At 46.4% G+C, this 21,452-nt stretch overlaps 1 protein-coding gene across 2 annotated transcripts; it reads right to left on the minus strand.

The window, feature by feature from the left end:
• Window positions 1-192: 192 nt before the first annotated feature.
• Window positions 193-1,803, minus strand: CRH (corticotropin releasing hormone). Of its 2 annotated transcripts, none has more exons than XM_061603187.1 (2): window positions 1,744-1,803; window positions 193-1,064 (listed from the first exon to the last, which is right to left on the minus strand). In XM_061603187.1, the coding sequence occupies exon 2, from the start codon at window positions 1,046-1,048 to the stop codon at window positions 503-505; it is 546 nt and encodes a 181-aa protein (XP_061459171.1). In that variant the 5' UTR covers window positions 1,049-1,064; window positions 1,744-1,803; the 3' UTR covers window positions 193-502. The 2 variants fall into 2 exon arrangements, with proteins under 2 accessions (XP_061459171.1, XP_061459080.1); XM_061603096.1 differs by lacking the exon at window positions 1,744-1,803 and adding an exon at window positions 1,160-1,294.
• Between the last annotated feature and the right edge of the window lie 19,649 nt (window positions 1,804-21,452).

The raw sequence follows: 21,452 nt of genomic DNA on the forward strand, positions 1-21,452 counted from the left end.
AAAAATATAAATATTAAACGTTCTCTTACACAACGAAATTGACCGAGCGCTGAAAAGATGTTTTATTTGTGGAAACGTTTACAAAGAAGGAAGGAAGGAAGGAAGGGAGTGGCTCCTAAAAAGCTCGACATGGAGGACGCCCCGACCCTCTTCCCTACCCCCCACCCACCCCCAAAAGACAAGGCTCTCTCATTTGCCCAGGTTCCAGTGGCTGAGCCGCTGGACCCCACCCTAAAATGTTGGATTAACCTTGATGAGGAGGGAGTGAGTGAGGGAGGGGGGGAGTTAGGACAGCAAATCACAAACGACACTTGGGTACAAGGCCGGGCATGCTACTGAAGGGCTCTATTAGGCTGCGCGTCCACGAAGACGCTCTATGTAGATAAAGCTCTCGATTCAAAGAACGAAGACGGGGCCGCAACAGCACGAGGGATCTGTGTAAATACAGTGTGCGAACTGGAGGATCTCTTTGGTAGGGGGCGGGCGGAGGGCAGAGAGCGCTTCATTTCCCGATGGTTTCCAGCATTTTCCTGTTGCTTTCCACCTGCTGAGCCAACTGCTCCGCTCGGGCCATTTCCAAGAGTTGTCGAAGGAGATGGAAAGTCAGGTCTATGGAGATCGGCGAGTCCTTGGAGGAGCGTTTTTCCTTCTCCGTGGCCTCCAGGTGGGCGCCGTCGTCTTCGCTTTCCCAGGGGTCGGCGGCGCCCTCTAGCGAACGCTCTGGGGGATTCTGCAGCTGTTGGACAGCTGCTCGAAAAAAGTTGCCGGCGGACGCGGACGCCGCGAGCTGGCGACTGCCGCTGGAGATGGAGGAAAAAGAGGAGGCAGCAGGAGCGGGATTCTTGTGGACGTTGCCCAAGCGCAGGAAATACTCTTCTCCCACACGGAGCAAGATGGGCAGCGACTGGGGCTGCTCTTGGAGAAGATCTGGCTGCTGCAGAGCGCTGTCAGCGGAGGCTGGAACGCTCTTGCTGAGAGCTCTGCACTCATGGCAGGGCAGGAGAGCCACCAGCAGGATCCCTGTAGAGACCAGCAGCTGGATCTTCATGGTTCAGCGGCCAGAACTGAAAAAGAAACAAGAGAGGAAGGGAAACGGGCATAATATGCTGTTCGAGGACTGACCGGCTTTGCCCATTGGGTCAATGAACAGCTATCTTACCGGCGACCACCACGTCGATCGCTGTCCGTGGTGCCGAACTTCTTCCATAATTCCCCCATTCCACACGCCCTATCTTTGTCCTAGCGTGATCGTACGTTTATCGCCACCACGGCCCAATCACCCCAATCAAACCCTGATGGCACTCACAGGGGAAAAAGTTTGCACTCCCTCTTTGCCTCGACCTCCCCCTTTTTAAAGGCACCGAAAGAGAGCAGGATAGCTGCTTATGGGACAGGGCGATTACAGGTCAGAGCACTGTGCAGCTGGCACTTGAATCAAGGATCAAAACCTTGGCATACCACACCCAAGCGTTTCAAACATTCAGAGCAACCGAAGTAATTTCCTTCCTTCCTTCCTTCCTTCCTTCCTTCCTTCCTTCCTTCCTTCCTTCCTTCCTAGTACACGCCTCTTGACTGTTTCCAGAGAATTATATGTTGCCCTGAAATAGCCCCTCCTATTATTATCCCAGGATGACTTTGTTTCAACACACACACACCGACGGCTGTAATAGCACAGAGACTTTCCCCAACTACCTCGCGGCAGAGCCGGGTGTGCCTGTGTAGCTAACCTGGCTCTTTCCATACCTTAGAGATGCCGGTGAAGTTTCAGTCGGACAGGTGGAGTCGGTCGGCGTTCGGGTCCTCCCTTCCCTTTTCCTCTCAGGATGCGTATCTATTGGAGCCGCCTCCTGCCGTTCTTGGGATCAGATGGCTTCCTAATCAGAGCCCGGGTGCGTGATTTTTATAGGTTAGACCCTCTTCTGGAATCACGCAGCCCTTGCCTAATAAGCTGACGCTTTCTTGACAGCTCGCTTGCGTGCCCCGATCCACTGCTGAATAAATCATGGGGGCCGTTTCAGAGCAGCAATGGGCAACGTCCTGCTATCACAACCCAGAATCTCACATCCAATTATATCAACAGATATTTATCGCCTCGTTAGTGACGTCAGCAAAGCCCGCGACCTGGGCGGGGGGGGGGAACCAGCAGGACACTCTTCCCATTGACAAAAACCCTTGAATGAAGAGATCCCCACGGGGGGGGACAACAGCAAGCGCCACCTCTTACTATCAGAGGTCAAGGTGGCCAAAAACTTTCCACTCTGGTCTCAGAGGGGAAAAGTGCTTGCACCTGAACCAAGTCAGAGAGGCTCCTCGAGTGAGGATCTACAGAAGGTGAATGCTTCCTCTAAACGCCTTCCAGTGGGAAGTTATAGGAAGAAAAATATAAGCTACCTTACACTGAGTTAGATCGTTGGTCCATCTAGCTCAGTATTGTCTACACTGACGGGCAGCAGCTCTCCAGGATTTCAGACTTGAGTTTTTCCCAGCTCTACCTGAAGATGACGGGGATTGAACCTGGAACCTACCACTGTGCCACTCCTCCCCCCCCCATAAAGGTTAGTCTATTGGCCAGCCAAGCCATCCCGTCTCCAAAGCCCCCTTTGCCCACTCCTCTTTTGCAGGAAAGGGACACACAAACATCTCATATTGAAGGCGGTGGGGAAGCATTTCTCAGAAAGAGAAGCTGGCAACGAAGCCCGCCTTTCAAACAAGGCGAGATCTCCCTGTCACCGAGCTCAGAAGAAGAATGGGGACCAGAAAAGCCAAGCTGTCCCGAGCTGATGACCTCTACAAACGCGCACGCCTCTCCCTTCCAGCCTTTTAGGTACTGGCAACATTTTAGCAAAGCCTGGCAAGAAATTCCCGACAAGGTGAGAGACGCGAACCCGGCAGATTTCTCCGTCTGTTGGAACTGTGCGAACGTACCTCGGGTTAAGAGCTCCACGTCTGAGAAGGGACAGAGAGGAGTCCTCCAGGCTGCACCTGTCCTTTGCCCATCGGCTCATCTTCCTTCTTGTAACTGATACTCTTAGGGAAGCTGGCCACACAGGCCAACTCTCCTTCCTGCTCCGTCTCTCCAGGAGGGGAGACATCCTGCCTTTGATCTCTCACCTGCAGCCTGAGAGCAAAGATTGGTCTGGTCTTTGCACCTCCAGTTTACCTAGCTAGTGAGAACTAAAATCCCTTTCCGATCTATTATGTACTTCATTCAATAAAGGAACCTTTCCCTTATTTTACCAAAGTGAAGCCTCAGTGACTGCAGCAGAGTCAAAGTCCTTACAGGCATACCCAACACACACGCACAGCTAAATTGGGGGGGGCGTAGTGTGTCCCATTAATTACAATGGAAACTTAGGGATAGGGATAGTTCCAAAGGCAATATGAATGGGACAGCGTGCCAGTTAGATAGTCTATTCGTTGGAAACACGGGGGGGGGGGAGAGTAGAACATCTGCTGGATAAGCGTGTGCTCGAGATAGACAGGCAGATAAGCTACTTCAAAGTTTACCGCTGCCTGCTTTGCTTTTCCTTGCCTTCCCTGCTGAAGGCATCTTGGGATCGGAACGACGTAGTTTTCAGTATAGGAGGGGTCCTGACGTGTGCACGATCCTGTCTCAAAGCGGGCTTGGGCTTCATGATCTTTTGGTCTCCTCCCACATCTAGAGTTTCTCGCGGACACATGGACATTTCCCTTGCCCTGTCATAGTAGCGCTGGTCTCTCGACCATTCATGCCCCCAGACTCTCGAATGGCATTTGAAATGAAGCCAAGTCGGATAAGAACATAAGAACATAAGAAGAGCCTGCTGGATCAGGCCAGTGGCCCATCTAGTCCAGCATCCTGTTCTCACAGTGGCCAACCAGGTGCCTGGGGGAAGCCCGCAAGCAGGACCCGAGTGCAAGAACACTCTCCCCTCCTGAGGCTTCCGGCAACTGGTTTTCAGAAGCATGCTGCCTCTGACTAGGGTGGCAGAGCACAGCCATCATGGCTAGTAGCCATTGATAGCCCTGTCCTCCATGACTTTGTCTAATCTTCTTTTAAAGCCATCCAAGCTGGTGGCCATTACTGCATCTTGTGGGAGCAAATTCCATAGTTTAACTATGCGCTGAGTAAAGAAGTACTTCCTTTTGTCTGTCCTGAATCTTCCAACATTCAGCTTCTTTGAATGTCCACGAGTTCTAGTATTATGAGAGAGGGAGAAGAACTTTTCTCTATCCACTTTCTCAATGCCATGCATAATTTTATACACTTCTATCATGTCTCCTCTGACCCGCCTTTTCTCTAAACTAAAAAGCCCCAAATGCTGCAACCTTTCCTCGTAAGGGAGTCGCTCCATCCCCTTGATCATTCTGGTTGCCCTCTTCTGAACCTTTTCCAACTCTATAATATCCTTTTTGAGATGAGGCGACCAGAACTGTACACAGTATTCCAAATGCGGCCGCACCATAGATTTATACAATGGCATTATGATATCGGCTGTTTTATTTTCAATACCTTTCCTAATTATCGCTAGCATGGAATTTGCCTTTTTCACAGCTGCCGCACACTGGGTCGACATTTTCATCGTGCTGTCCACTACAACCCCGAGGTCTCTCTCCTGGTCGGTCACCGCCAGTTCAGACCCCATGAGCGTATATGTGAAATTAAGATTTTTTGCTCCAATATGCATAATTTTACACTTGTTTATATTGAATTGCATTTGCCATTTTTCTGCCCATTCACTCAGTTTGGAGAGGTCTTTTTGGAGCTCTTCGCAATCCCTTTTTGTTTTAACAACCCTGAACAATTTAGTGTCATCAGCAAACTTGGCCACTTCACTGCTCACTCCTAATTCTAGGTCATTAATGAACAAGTTGAAAAGTACAGGTCCCAATACCGATCCTTGAGATCGTCTATCTCTGTCAGGAAACGGGTTTCACAAAGCTGAAGATCCTTGGCTGCCTTTCTTCGGGCTCAAGTTCAAGACCACTTAATGCAGATTAATGACCCTCCTCCAATTTTAACCCCCCCAAAATCATGAGAAATACAAAACGTAGTAAAAAGAGTAGAGTCACCCCTACTTGGCCTGCTTGTGTCTGCAGCAGGGACCCAAATAAGTATTGCAGGTATAGAACCAGGATGCCAGTTAATTCGCGTGGATTTCTCCACGTTTGTTCATTTGAAATGTGATTTTTGTGCGTGCCACCTCCCCAGCTGATGCCCTTAACCTTTCTGGAGCATGGAATAGATTGGAAACTTCGCACAGCTGGGTTTGTGTCTTCCTCGGTGAGTGACACGCGAGCCTTGTCAGAGATGTATCATCAGCTCCGCTTCCCTTTCCCCAGCCCCCCGCCTGTGAGTATCAAACTGCATTGTGATTCCAAGGGAGAGGAGGGCTCTGTGAGTTGGAGGCGCTTGGCTCTTGCCACCCAGCGATGTAAAGTACAAGGATGAATGGCTGTTGTTAAACCCCATTCAGTTGTAATCCTGGCGTCGTTGTCTCGCCGAGAGCGGCAACATTGTGCTTGATGATCCAGCTGTTTCCTCTATAGCAAGGACGGCGCGGCAATTAAAAGCGCTCTTGAGCCCTGCATTTCCTAGTTGTTCTGAGCCAGGCCGTGAGGCTGGCTTGGAGGAGCCCCCTCATCTCTTTACTACACGGCCAGCAGCCAATAAATTAAAAGAAAACAAAATAGAAGGACACTGCGGAAGACTCCTGAACCGTTGCTTAAACGAGAGACAAAAGTGATTTTAACTGTTTGCACAGATGTGAGGCATAGGCAAAATGCTCCTATTTCAGATTCGTTTTTCGTGAAATCCCCATTCCAACAGCCAATTGTGATTGAAATGGGGTGAAACTGGACACTGAGAAAAGAGGTCGACCTCAATTTGCTTTACCCAAGAGTCCCTTATCATGAGCATCCGCAGGCATTGTTCGCGGAGGGGTAAAGTAAATGCTCCAAGACAGACAGACAGACAGACAGACAGGGAGAGAGAGAGAGAGAGCTGCCACCAGAGAACAGGTCTGCCGTTTCTGCCCGATCTAGTGACTGAGTGGTGGCAGGACCGGAATAAAACCTGGACTGTTTGAAATTAAGAACATAAGAAGAGCCTGCTAGATCAGGCCAGTGGCCCATCTAGTCCAGCATCCTGTTCTCACAGTGGCCAACCAGGTGCCTGGGGGAAGCCTGCAAGCAGGACCCGAGTGCAAGAACACTCTCCACTCCTGAGGCTTCCGGCAACTGGTTTTCAGAAGCATGCTGCCTCTGACTAGGGTGGCACAGCACAGCCATCACGGCTAGTAGCCATTGATAGCCCTGTCCTCCATGAATTTGTCTAATCTTCTTTTAAAGCCATCCAAGCTGGTGGCCATTACTGCATTTTGTGGGAGCACAATTCCATAGTTTAACTATGCGCTGAGTAAAGAAGTACTTCCTTTTGTCTGTCCTGAATCTTCCAACATTCAGCTTCTTTGAATGTCCACAAGTTCTGGTATTATGAGAGAGGGAGAAGAACTTTTCTCTATCCACTTTCTCAATGCCATGCATAATTTTATACACTTCTATCATGTCTCCTCTGACCCGTCTTTTCTCTAAACTAAAAAGCCCCAAATGCTGCAACCTTTCCTCGTAAGGGAGTCGCTCCATCCCCTTGATCATTCTGGTTGCCCTCTTCTGAACCTTTTCCAACTCTATAATATCCTTTTTGAGATGAGGCGACCAGAACTGTACACAGTATTCCAAATGCGGCCGCACCATAGATTTATACAACGGCATTATGATATCGGCTGTTTTATTTTCAATACCTTTCCTAATTATTGCTAGCATGGAATTTGCCTTTTTCACAGCTGCCGCACACTGGGTCGACATTTTCATTGTGATGTCCACTACAACCCCGAGGTCTCTCTCCTGGTCGGTTACCGCCAGTTCAGACCCCATGAGCGTATATGTGAAATTAAGATTTTTTGCTCCAATATGCATAATTTTACACTTATTTACATTGAATTGCATTTGCCATTTTTCCGCCCATTCACTCAGTTTGGAGAGGTCTTTTTGGAGCTCTTCGCAATCCTTCTTTGTTTTAACAACCCTGAACAATTTAGTGTCGTCAGCAAACTTGGCCACTTCACTGCTCACTCCTAATTCTAGGTCATTAATGAACAAGTTGAAAAGTACAGGTCCCAATACCGATCCTTGAGGGACTCCACTTTCTACAGCCCTCCATTGGGAGAACTGTCCATTTATTCCTACTCTCTGCTTTCTGCTTCTTAACCAATTCCTTATCCACAAGAGAACCTCTCCTCTTATTCCATGACTGCTAAGCTTCCTCAGAAGTCTTTGGTGAGGTACCTTGTCAAACGCTTTTTAAAGTTTAAGTACACTATGTCCACTGGATCATCTCTATCTATATGCTTGTTGACACTCTCAAAGAATTCTAATAGGTTACTGAGACAGGACTTTCCCTTGCAGAAGCCATGCTGGCTCTGCTTCAGCAAGGCTTGTTCTTCTATGTGCTTAGTTAATCTAGCTTTAATAATACTTTCTACCAGTTTTCCAGGGACAGAAGTTAAGCTAACTGGCCTGTAATTTCCGGGATCCCCTCTGGATCCCTTTTTGAAGATTGGCTTTACATTTGCCACTTTCCAGTCCTCAGGCACGGAGAAGGACCCGACGGACAAGTTACATATTTTAGTAAGCAGATCAGCAATTTCACATTTGAGTTCTTTGAGAACTCTCGGGTGGATGCCATCCGGGCCCGGTGATTTGTCAGTTTTTATATTGTCCATTAAGCCTAGAACTTCCTCTCTCGTTACCACTATTTGTCTCAGTTCCTCAGAATCCCTTCCTGCAAATGTTAGTTCAGGTTCAGGGATCTGCCCTATATCTTCCACTGTGAAGACAGATGCAAAGAATTCATTTAGCTACTCTGCAATCTCCTTATCGTTCTTTAGTACTCCTTTGACTCCCTTATCATCCAAGGGTCCAATCGCCTCCCTAGATGGTCTCCTGCTTTGAATGTATTTATAAATTTTTTTGTTGTTGGTTTTTATGTTCTTAGCAATGTGCTCCTCAAATTCTTTTTTAGCATCCCTTATTGTCTTCTTGCATTTCTTTTGCCAGAGTTTGTGTTCTTTTTTATTTTCTTCATTCGGACAAGACTTCCATTTTCTGAAGGAAGACTTTTTGCCTCTAAGAGCTTCCTTGACTTTGCTCGTTAACCATGCTGGTATCTTCTTGGCCCTGGCGGTACCTTTTCTGATCTGCGGTATGCACTCCAGTTGAGCTTCTAATATAGTGTTTTTAAACAAGTTCCAAGCATCTTCGAGTGATGTGACCCTCTGGACTTTGTTTTGGTATTCCAGATCTTGTCAACCCTTCCATTGTTTCTCAATGGGTAGACTTGCTGTCCATCTGTGGGGACTGTGACGCCCTTCCCTGGCTCTCCCTGTCAGGTTCCTATCTGCGCGTGGCTACTGCCTGTCACTAGGCACCACCAGGGACTCCACCAGTCCGGACCGCTCTCTCTTATGGTTTCTCTCCCCGCTCTAGCACAGATCTCAACAGATCCCCCTGCTAGGCAACCACCAGTAACGTCCCAATACTAGTATTCCCAGAGACTCTGAATACTGGTATTGTTATTTTCTTCACCGCTGCCATCATTTGTTACAGTTCTCCTTCAGCCTTGGTCATTACCTTACCCTCCCTTCTGGTCTGTGAAACCCCAGCCAAGGATCAGGCCTTTGGTAAACCAAATTAAGTATTTATTACAGATAACAAAGCTAACAAGATTAACAAGATTTCTTCTTAAGGCACATAAGCATATGGTTTTACTCAATACTAATCCGAACTCCACCTCCCTCCTGGCAAACAACTCTCTAAACCCCACCAAGCAACCCACTCAGTTCTCTTCTCTCCCCCAGATTCCACTCTCACTCTTCCTTTTATACGTTCAGCCATTTTAAACACTCAGCCAATCATCTCGCATTCTACTGCCCATTCACTCCCCCTCTTTCACTCCACTTACCATGTATCTTCTAAACAACAACACTTACCATATATACATTAATATAGGAACATCACAGGGACACCTTTTATTTTTGAGCTGACATACCACTCCCAACTACAGCTACACAAATTTCCTGGATATCTGAATTGTTTGCTATGTAGCAGCTATCATTTTGACATCAGAGAAGACCAGCAGAAAAGCCTTAAAAACAAGTCAAGAAGTCTAGACTAGGGGTAGCTGACATGGTGTCCTCCAGGTTTTGCTGGACTACAACTCCCATCATGCCTGACCATTGGCCCTGCTGGTTGAGGCTGATGGGAGATGCAGTCCAACAACATCTGGAGGGCACCACATTGGCTATTGCTCATCTGGACAAATGCTCCTTTACTCTAACTGGCTAGATCTGCCCTCCTAGATGTCAGTCATTGCTATGACTTCATTCATTAGCTAAGAACACTGAAAGGCAGGATCAGGCTAGTTTACAAACAAACAAGGCAAATAGTTCCTTCACATGATGCCTGGTATCTTAGGTTCAACTAATGCAAATTTACTTTTTTACAAAAGCTGGGGATTATGGCTCATCTAGCGGGTGGGCTGCTCTCCTTGACTGCCACTGGGGATGCCCATGGTAAATTTTATGGTGGTCAATGTTGTGTAAGTTTTGCATATATATAAGCAGAGAACATCAACAGTCTGAAATGTTGGAAGTGGGGCAAGAGCAATTCCTGTTTTGTTCTTTTGTTTATGCTCCAGAAGGGAGATAGAGCTAGGGTCTTCCAGATGGATAGGCTTGTTTACCTTTACCTGTGATGCTCTGACTGACTTCCTTCTGTTGCTAGACTGTTACATCTTTAGGGAAGCTTACCTGCCCCTCCTGATCCCTTTGTCTCTGCTCTCTCCTGGGTGTTATGCCTCCAACTTAGTTAGTTAGAACTAGGTTTGCTTTTCTATCTGCTATGTATTTTTATAAATAAAGTAGTTTTTCTTGTTTTACTAAGTCTCAAGTCTCAGTGATGCTGATGCAGGGTAAAAGCCTGCTTTCTTAGGTAAATGCACACACATGCTGGCACACTCGCATTTCAACATCTGCTGTTACTCTGCTGCTGTGGTGTTGCTTTAAATGAAATTAAGCACACAAATTACACACAGCGCAACAAGGGTTATGGACCCAGCAAACTAAGTTGAATGCAAGTTGCGACTGAAGCGAAAAGTGCTTGTGTGTAATTTATAAGGGAGACTTTAAGTTAGAAAGAAAAGCAGAACAAAGATAGAAAGGATGGCTGACATATCAATGCTCGAGAAATGCGTTCCAAGACTTGAACAGGATAACTACAATCTATGGACCCTAAGGTTCACAGCTCTCCTGGACGGAGAAGAATTAAACAAAATCCTGACTGATCCTGAACCATTGGCTGAGGATGTGAACGCAATGGCTTCATGGAGACGTAAGCATGCAAAGGCAAAATCTCTGCTTATTTCTGCTCTATCAGATGACGCATTAAATTTCTGTGTAGAATGTAACAGTGTGAAAGAGATGTGGAACAAGCTTCAAGGAGTCTATAACAAGAAAACAAAAAGGCACATTATGTTTCTTTACAAAGAGTTATTTTCTCTGAAGGAGACTGCTGAAAGGGGCAGTCTGAATAAGCACATAGAAAAGTTTTCAGAACTTTTGGCTAAGTTGGAAAGATGTGGCAGAATTATAGCTGATGATGAATTGAAGAAGTCTTTGCTTTTGACTTCCCTCAATGATGATCATAAATTAATTTGCTGTGTATTAGAGAATTCTGAACAGAGCCTGAGTCAGATTATATCGTATTTAAAAGACCAAGATCTTAGAGAAATGTGGGAGCTGGAGGCTATGTCGGAGCATGCAAACTTTACTATGAAGAGAAACAAGCAAACAAAAGGTAGCCAGATGAGACATCACCCCAATCCACAAAAGGGCGAAGACAGACGGAATTTGCATTTTAAATGTGACTCTCCAAAACATTTTCAAAGGGATTGCAACAGAGGGCAGATGTGAGCAAAGCCTGACTTCAAACAGAGGCCGGCTGAAGTAAGAGATGCTCCTAGGCAAAGAAAGCCGACACCGGAGAATTCTAGCTACTATGTGCCTCATGAAGGTAAGAGTGATCATAAAAGCAGATTTTTAATTGACTCAGGATCCACCTCGCATATTATAATTGATAGAAACCTGTTTAAAAGTTTTGAAAGTCACAGGCAAAAGATATTTACAGCATCTGGACAAGAAATTTTCTGTGAAGGAATTGGGAAAGCTGAATTATTATGCAAAGTGCCAGGTGGGGGAAGACAGATGGAACTGAAAAACTGTCTATATGTTCCAGATTTTAAAGACAATTTAATAAATGTTACAAGAATAATGAAGTTTGGAGGTGAACTTCATATGTGTGGAGAACTTTGCTATGTTCTAGATAAAGGAGGAATAAGTTGCACTGCAAAAGTGAAAAATGGACTTTTAATTCTAGAATACTTCGAAACCATGCATGCAACTGTGGTCAAGGAAACCAGAGATTCTGAATGCTTGCATATCTGGCATAGAAGAATGGGACATGCCAGTTTAACTAGAGTAACAGCTCTTGAAAAAGAGAATTTGACAAGAGGCATTAGAATGAGACAACGCAATTGTACACAAACTTGCGAGTGCTGTATTAAAACTAAAAGTGTGAGACCAAGATTCCCTAAGAAAAGTTGAGAGGAAAACCAAAAAGCCTCTAGAATTAATTCACACTGATCTTTGTGAGCCAATGAGAATGCCCTCCCAAGGTGGAAATATATACATGCTGACTTTCATAGATGACTACTCCAGGTACACTACAATGTATCTCCTAAAGGAGAGAAGTCAAGTACTTCAAAAACTGAAGGACTATGTTAGGATTGTGTCCAACAAATTTGGCAGAAAGCCACAGATCATAAGATCTGACTATGGAGGGGAATATGTGTCTAGGGCTATGCAAGACTTTCTCCGCAAGGAAGGCATAGAGTACCAGACTACAGATGTGTCCAACCCAGAGCAAAATGCGGTTGCAGCACACATGAACTGGACCCTTGAACAAATGGTTCGTTCCCTGTTGGATGATGCGCAGTTACCAAAGGAGTACTGGGGAGAAGCTGCGGTTACTGCCACTTACCTGCAGAACCGACTTCCTGCATCTGCAACCAACAAAACACCATTTGAACTGTGGCATGATAGAATACCAAGTATGTCTCACCTTCGTGTATTTGGGTGCAAGGACTTTGTGCACATCCCAAAAGAAAACAGATCCAAACTTGACAACATTGCCAGGGAAGTAATATTTATTGGATATTCTCCAATGCAAAAGGGATACAGGGTAATAGATCCCAAAACTGGCAAAGTTGAAGTATGCAGAGCTGTCCATTTTGATGAAAGGAAATGCGCACACCGACCAGAAGGGGCACCACACCAAATAGATGACAGCGAAATGGAAGAAGAAGCTGAGTTATTCTTCCACCACAGAAGGTGTAACAATATACCTGCAGAAGAAGGACAGGAGTCTGAGCCAGAAGAGGCAACAGAGCCAGAACAGGCATCAGAGCCAGAAGGGGAGCTGCAGAGCCAGCACCCAGATGCTCTGAATGCACCAACAGAGGTGTACCACCAGAGAGATTTGCTTACCTTGTGAGAGATGAACTTCCAGAACCAGAGACCTGGAAAGAGATTGATGCCTTACCCAAAGCTGAAGCTGAGAGGTGGAGGCAGCCAGCCAAGCAAGAGCTGGAATCTCTACACCAAAACAAAACTTGGACACTGACCAAGCTCCTTCAAGGAAAGAAAGCTGCAGGCTACAAGAGGAAATTGAAGAAAAAGCCAAATGCTAAAGCAAAGTCTGTATATCAGTAATGTTACCAAGCCAGATGTGGTGGTAGTAATGGGATACCTGTGCTGAAAAACCAGCTCGCCAACCAAAAGGGACTGGGCAGCAAGCAAGGATGCAACAGACTCTTGAGTCAGAAGGGGTGAGTTCACATACCAAGTACATAGACATGAAGCATCCACCTACCGCAGAGGACTACTCAAGATGGAGTATTGTCGAACAGAAGACATGACTGCAGATGCTCTCATGAAGGCGTTGGGCAAAGTCAGACATTGCAAGCTGCAAGACAAGATGAATCTCATGGACAGAACCAAACACTGGTTGAGAAGGGGTGTTGGAAGTGGGGCAAGAGCAACTCCTGTTTTGTTCTTTTGTTTATGCTCCAGAAGGGAGACAGAGCTAGGGTCCTCCAGATGGATAGGCTTGTTTACCTTTACCTGTGATGCTCTGACTGACTTCCTTCTGTCGCTAGACTGTTATGTCTTTAGGGAAGCTTACCTGCCCCTCCTCCTTCCACCCCTTTGTCCTCTGACTGTCCGGGAGAGAGGAGACATCCCTTTGTCTCTGGTCTCTCCAAACCACGAGGCTAACCCCTACACCTGGGTGTTATGCCTCCAACTTAGTTAGTTAGTTAGAATGAGGTTTGCTTTTCTATCTACTATGTATTTCTATAAATAAAGTAGTTTTTCTTATTTTACTAAGTCTCAAGTCTCAGTGATGCTGATGCAGGGTAAAAGCCTGCTTTCTTAGGTAAACGCACGCACACGCTGGCACACTCGCATTTCAACATCTGCTGTTACTCTGCTGCTGTGGTGTTGCTTTAAATGAAATTAAGCACACAAATTACACACAGCGCAACAAGAAATGCATGTGTGCCAGTGTGTGCGTTTACCTAAGTGGCAGTCTTTTACCCTGCATCAAGATCACTGAGACTTAAGACTTAGTAAAATAAGAAAAGCTACTTTATTTACAGAAATACATAGTAGATAGAAAGGCATACCTAGTTCTAACTAACTGACTTCGAGGCGCAACAGCCAGGTTTGGGAGTTGCCCTCATGGCTCAGGAGAGAGAGAGTAGAGACAAAGGTGTCTCCTCTCTCTCTCTCTCTCTCTCTCTCTCTCTCTCTCTCGGACAGTCGAACAAGAGAAGAAGGGAAAGGGCGGATGGAGGAGGGGCAGATAAGCTCCATAAGACGTATCAGTCTGCGATGGAAGGAAGTCAGTCAGAGCATCACAGGTAAAGGTAATCAAGCCTATCCATCTGGAGGACCCTAACTCTATCTCCCTTCTGGAACATAAACAAAAGAACAAAACAGGAGTTGCTCTTGCCCCACTTCCAACAGTCAATGGGATATAGCTTTCAAATGAAAGTGTTCAGGAACTGGGTGTAAAGAAACTGCTCAGTTCTATAGGCAAATGTCTTGAGCCACTGGAAAGTATAATGATAACAGAAGATTTAAAAACTAGAAAGCCGATGTGACATTCTTGTATGCCTCTGGGATGCCACCTCCCGATTCCCTACACTTGGATCAGGAAATCCCCTGGGAAGTCTACTTCAGCCTGGGTCAGATATGCCCTCTGAACCCCCAAGGTTCAGCCCCAGCATCTTTTCTCCCAAAAAGTGACCACTGGCGTAGATTGTCAGTATAATTGGTATAGGTATAGAATTGGACCCTGATTTGGTAGCACATATGACCAAGCTGACATGCAGGATTTTAAAACAAACAAACATTATTAATTACAAGATGTTAAAAGTTGATAATTATATTGTTATCCCTACTCTACATACCTATCCTACCCTTCTAACCACAATAAAACCTCCCTCATCACCTCAGTCCCTCTACCTAGAAGTTCACTTCCCAAGCCCTAATCCTATCTCCTCCAAGTCAATTACCTATCTAACTCTAATGGTCAAAACCAACCGCTTTCTACTTTCCAAACCCACTGGGAACGCTCACTCACACACCCCTCCCACCTGTCAGCCTTACATCATCTACACCTCCTAGCATTCTATTAACTCCTTCTTACCTAATAACATTTCATAACAAGTTTAAACAATTAGACAAGTCTGATTTTGTTACAACCATCATACAATTTTTGCCAATCCACTGCAAATCACCCAGAGATCTACCAGTAGATCCTGATCTATTTTCTGCTCACCCCTGACATAACTCACAAGCAGAATCTCGGGAGGTCTTAGACCCCTTACTATTTTGGGAGCAGGGTCTATGATTCCTTGTCCTTTCTTGCTTTTTGGAACCAATCAGAGTGAAAGGAGCTGAGTCAGCCACTGAGAAGATTCTTCTCAGTAGCTAACACTTTCCCCTTCGATGCTTATTGGCTGCTAGGGATGTCTGTTGTTGTGGGAGAACGCATGAACAAGGATCTCATTCTCAACCCAGCAGCAAAAAAGGGGTGATGATGGCTATGGCTATCATGAAGGGACTTGCACTTCTGAATTTGCCACTACGCGACTGCTTACCGGTACAGAGGGGAAAGCTCAGATGTTGGCCTTGTTAGAAAACAGAAAGAAAGATGATGGTTCTTTATTGGAGATTGTTTGAATTGCCCTGAATCTTTCTCATTTGCTCAAGGTAAGGCTAGCTTTAATATGTGTTATGTGTTAGCAGAGAATTTAATTAAGATGCAGCACAGTTAAGCTACATGAGATGTGTGATTTACCTGAAAGGAGCAGGGTTTTACCCTGCATTCAAATCACTGAGACTTTAGACTTTGTAAAAATAAGAAAAGCTACTTTATTTATAGAAAGACTAGTTGATAGGAAAGGCGTTACTAGTTCTAACTAAGGCAGCAATCCAATACAGCTCCATCAGGTTCAGTTCAGCTGGCTAGGCTTGCCTACATTTATCTGTGCTGTTCTCTACCTAACTTCCTTCCGTTGTAGACTGATACGCTCAGGGAAGCTGACCTGCTCCTCCTTCCTTTGTTGTCTTCTGTGACTGTCCAAAGAGAGAGATGACATCTCTGTCTTTGTTCTCTCTCCTGAGCCCTGACAGGCAATACCCAAGTCTGGGCATTGTGCCTGCAACTTGGTTAGCTAGTTAGAACTAGGCATGCCTTTCCTATCTACTATGTATTTCTATAAATAAAGTAGCTTTTCTTCTTTTACTAAGTCTTAAGTCTGAGTGATCTAAATGCAGGGTAAAAGCCTGCTACTTAGGTAAATACACATGCAGGCACACACGCAGCTCAGACCGCTGAATCCCCCTAAAGGGGGAGATTCATGGTAAAAGCTGTTATTGAAAGCTTCTTCAAAAAATTGGTTGAAGGTGTAAAATTTCTTCTAAATGAAATATGCAGAGTGATTCAGTGGTCTGAGCTGCGTGTGTGCCAGCATGTGTATTTACCTACGTAGCAGCTTTTTATCCAAGAACTTAAACACAAGTTGCTCTTGCCCCACTTCCAACACTCCTTCTCAATGAGTGTTTGGTTCAGCCCATGAGGTTCATCTTGTCTCACAGCTTGCAGTATCTGACTTTGCCCAATGCCTTCATCACAGCATCCGCAGTCTCTGTTGGACAATACTCCATCTTGAGTAGTCCTCTGCAGTAGGTATCTCTAATGAAACGGTGCTTCACATCTATGTGCTTGGTTCATGAACTCACCCCTTCTGACTCCATGAGTCTGATGCATCCTTGGTTGTCTTCATGCATCATGACAGGCCCAGGTATAGAGATGCCTAAATCTTTAAACAGTTCAAGTAGCCATGTCAGCTGTCGGCTTGCTTCAGAAGCTGACACATACTCTGTTTCTGTGGAAGAGAGTGCTACAGTCTCTTGTTTCTTACTTGCCCAGCTGATCACAAAATCACCACAGTAGAAGATGTTTCCACTGGTAGATTTTCTATCTGTAGTGTCTTCATCCCAATCAGCATCTGCATATCCCACTAGTTTGGGATCTTGGATAGCCGCTAATTTCAGTTTCATGGTTGCAGTGCCCTTCAGATATCTCGCCACTCTCTTGTATCCCACTGCTACTGCCACATCTGGCCTGGTAACAGTGCTGATATATGGACGTTTCCCAATGGCTTGTCTGTAGCTCTCATGGTCTTCCCATGGTTGTTTGTTATTCCCCATTTTCAGGTATCCTACTTCCATTGCAGTAGGTCCTGGATGTGCATCCTTCAGTCCTAGACTCTCGAGAAGGTCTTGGATCTTTTGTCTTTGACTCAACAAGAAGGATCCATCATCTTCTCTTTCCATTTGTATTCCAAGGTAGTGAGTGACATCACCTAGGCACATCACTTCAACCTCCTCGTTGAGATGATTCACTAGTTGTTGCTTGTCCAGTGGGTCTTGATAAGCCAACAGTAGGTCAACATAAATCAGTAAGTCCATCTGTTGTTCCTGAATCTGCTGTACAGGCATGGCTCTGCTCTGCCTTGTACAAAGCCTTCTTTCAAGAGCATTTTGCACAGCTTCTCATTCCAGGCTCTGGCAGCCTGTTTGAGTCCATAGATGGATTTTTGAAGTTTATGCACTGGGGTTTCTTTTCCTGGAACTTCAAACCCTGGTGGTTACTGCATGTAGATTTCCTCTTCTATTTCTCCATGCAAGAATGCTGTTTTTATAGTCATGTGCTCCACCTGCATTTTCTTGTTAGCAGCAACACTCAGAAGAGTTCTGATAGTAGTGTGTTTGACTACAGCAGCAAATGTTTGATTGTAGTCTTGTCCATACTTTTGATAGTGTCCTTTGGCTACTAGTCTTGCCTTCTATCTCCCAGTGTTGTTGGAATATGTGGTTCAACTCAAACTCGTGGGTTGAGGCTGCATGGGGTTAAAAGGGTAGATAGAGATGAGACCTCCTGATTGCTAGGCTAATACCTATCCTTTGATCTCCTGCTGACTTTCCCTTCCTGCTAGACTGATATGCATAGGATGTTGATGACATCTTCCGGTCTCCTTCCTTCTTCTTTCTCTTGAGAGGGAGACCAGACATCTCTTTGTCTCTGCCTCTCCTTCAAGCATGAGGGCAAACACTAGGCTTAGTGTTTGCATCTCCAACTTAGCTAGTTAGCTAGATGTAGAACTCTTTCCTATCAGGTATGTACTTCCATAATAAAGTAGTTATTTCTTATTTTAAAGCTTAAAGTCTCTGTCTGACTAATTCACAGGGAAGGTGTAATCTTTAGCAAAGATTCAAATACACAAAGCTCACTCAGACACTCTAATATCTAATTTCGCTACTCTGCAACAAATGTTTCCTTCAGCATCCAGCTTTTTCTTGAATATCCATTTGCAGCCTATAGCTTTCCTTCCTTGAGGAAGCTTGGTCAGTGTCCAAGTTTTATTCTTGTGTAGAGCTTCTAGCTCTTCCTTGGCTACCTGCCTCCATCTCTCAGCTTCAGCTTTGAGTAAGGCTTCAATCTCTTTCCAGGTCTCTGGCTCTAGAAGTTCATCTCTCATGAGGTAAGCAAGTCTTTCTGGTGGTACATCTTTGTTGGTGCGTTCAGAGCATCTGGGTGCTGGCTCTTCGGCTGCCCCTTCTGGCTATGATGCTTCTTCTGGCTCGGACTCCTCACCTACCTCTGCTGGTGTATTACTGTGATCACTTCTGTTGTGGAAGAATAGCTCAGTTTCTTCTTCCATTTCATTGTCATCTGGTGTGGGACCCCTTCTGGTTGGTGTGCACACTTACCTTCATCAAAGTGGACAGCTCTGTATATTCCAACTTTGCCAGTTTTGGGATCTATTACTCTGTATCCCTTTTGCATTGAAGAATATCCAATGACTATTCCTTCCTTGGCAATGTTGTCAAATTTTGACCTCTTTTGTTTTGAGATGTGCACAAAGGCCTTGCAGCCAAATACACCAAGGCGAGTCATGCTTGGTGTCCGATCATGCCATAGCTCAAAAGGTATTTTGCTGGTTGCAGCTGCCAGAAGTCAGTTCTGCAGATAGGTGGCAGTAACCATTGCTTCCCCCCAGTACTTCTGTGGTAACTCTGCATCTTCCAACAAGGAACGAATCATCTGTCCAAGAGTCTCGTTCATGCATTCCACAACCCCATTTTGTTCTGGAGTATAAACAACAGTAGTCTGTTGTTCTATGCCTTCCTCATATAGAAAGTCTTGCATAGTCCTGGACACAAATTCTCCTCCATTGTCAGACATTATAATTTGTGGCTTTCTGCCAAATTTGTTGGACACAATTCTGAACTCAACAAGATGGCGGCTTAGGTGGAGGAGCTTGTGTTTGGAGCTCCTGCCGTTTATCTATTTTAACACCTATTTTTAACATATTTTAACATCGTGTGGGCTTTTATGGGAGTACGTGGGCGGGTGAATGCTTTTTCCTGGTGTTACCCACTTCCGCCTCCTGCCCTGGTAAACTTGGAACAGTGATTACGCGGTGGACACTGTGGACGAAGACGGCTGGATTTGAAATCGGGAGACGTAAAAAATTGAAGCTGGGGATGAGCGAGGCCTCTTACCTTCTCTGTTTGTTGCTGCGGCTGTGCTTTCTGCCGCGGCCTGTGTGGGTTCTGCCTGCTGTCGCCTGCTGATGTCCCTGTGCTGTTTTGTTGCTGTTGTCGCTGTGCTCTTTGTTGCCGCCTCCGTCGTCGCTACTGCGGCTTTTCGTTGCCGCTGTTGCCGCTGTTGCCGGGCTCTGCTTCCTCCCTCGTTGTGGCTTGGGCCGCTCTTGCTGTTCGCCGGGGCTGCGGCTGTGGCTGGCCGTTGTTGGGCGGCTTGTCTCCTCTCTGCCGCCGTAGCAGCCTGCAGCGCTTTTTGCTGCGGTTCGTGCTCTTTCCAGCGTCGCCATCGCGGCTGTGCCCTCTGCTGCTGCTACTGTCGCTGCGCTTCGTCCTTTGTCGTGGCTGTGCTCCGTCGCTGCTGTGGCTTTTCCTTTCGTTTCTGCCGCTGCGGTTTGTGCCTTGCATTGGTGGCCAATGCCTCTTCGCCACCATTAACATCTGGACTTCTCGAGGGTGGCGTCTTTCGTGGGAAGAAGAGAGATCTTAGAGCTGGCGTCTGCGTGCACAGAGTGCGGGACTATGTTTGGCGTGCTGGTCTGAATTGGATGAGTGGGTGTGTATATGAGTGTGTGTTGTGAGTGAGTGTGTATGTCTGTGTATATAAGTTTGCATATTTAAGTGCCTGTATATATAAGTTTCAATATGTGCCTCGGGAAGAGGTTTTTCCATCAAGCGGGGGGACTTGAGGGGGCCCCAATTGCCGTAGTGACGGGCAGAGGGAGGTATGGCGCTGTAAGAAGGACGTGCCAGGTAAGGGGAACGCGGCCCAGACATGTAATGGCTGTGCCTTGTTCCGGTCCTTCTCACACCCGCAGGGTTGTTGGTTGTCCTCTCAGCCAACTCTCAGGTCTCCAGTTGCTGCCTTTAAATGCCAGATGGGTACATAATAAAACCTCCCTCGTCCATGATTTGACTGTGGACGGGGTAGCCAATCTCGCATGTATAACCGAGACCTGGGTGGGTGAACAGGGAGGAGTTAGTCTCTCCCAGCTCTGCCCACCGGGGTACCTGGTCCAGCATCATGGTAGATCTGAGGGTCGGGGAGGTGGGGTTGCTGTGGTCTATAAGAGTTCCATCTCACTCACCAAGCACCATGTCCATGCAGTTACCAGTCTGGAGTGTTTGCACCTTGTGCTGGGCCAGAGGGACAGGCTGGGAATCCTTTTGGTGTACCGCCCACCTTGCTGCCCAATGGCTTCCCTAACTGAGCTGATGGAAGTGGTCTCGGAGGTATTGCTGAGATACCCCAGACTATTAGTACTGAGGGATGTCAACATCCATGCCGAGGCTACTTTGTCCGGGGCGGCTCAGGACTTCATGGCCGCCATGACAACCATGGGGCTGTCTCAATATGTTAGTGGTCCAACACATACGTCGGGGCATACTCTAGACCTTATCTTTGCTACTGGACATGGGGATAGTGATCTGGATGTGGGGAGTCTTACATCTCTCCCTTTGTCATGGACAGATCACTGCTTGTTGAAGTTTAGACTCTCAGTGGCCTTTCCCCTCTGCAAGGGTGGGGGACCTATTAAATTGGTCCGCCCCCGGAGACTGATGAATCCTGAAGGTTTTCAAAGGGCTCTGGGGGATTTTCCGGCTGATAGGACTGGCGCTCCTGTCGAAGCCCTGGCTGATCTGTGGAATGCGGAGATGACCCGGGCTGTTGACACGATCGCTCCTGCGCGCCCTCTCCTGTGTAGAGCTCATACAGCTCCTTGGTATACTCCAGAGCTGAGAGCGATGAAACAAGATAGGAGGCGGCTTGAGCGGAGATGGAGACGAACTCCCGATGGATGCAATTATGTGCTGGTTCGTGCTTCTACCAAGCTGTATGTAGGAGCGGTGAGGGCGGCGAAAAAACAACATTTTGCCGCCACTATTAAGTCATCTCTTTGCCGCCCAGCGGAGCTTTTTAGAGTTGTCCGAGGGCTACTCCATCCAGGCCCACAGGACACGGTAGAATCATCGGTGGCCCGCTGTAATGAGTTTGCTGAGCACTTCCAGCATAAGATCTCATGCATCCGTCGGGACTTAGACTCCCATTTTATAGCAGTTGATCCTAGTGAGGTGTCCAGAGCACAGTCTTGTCATGTTTTATTGGATGAGTTTCAG

The sequence above is a fragment of the Rhineura floridana genome, chromosome 1, assembly GCF_030035675.1.
Source record: "Rhineura floridana isolate rRhiFlo1 chromosome 1, rRhiFlo1.hap2, whole genome shotgun sequence".
NCBI lineage: Eukaryota > Metazoa > Chordata > Lepidosauria > Squamata > Rhineuridae > Rhineura > Rhineura floridana.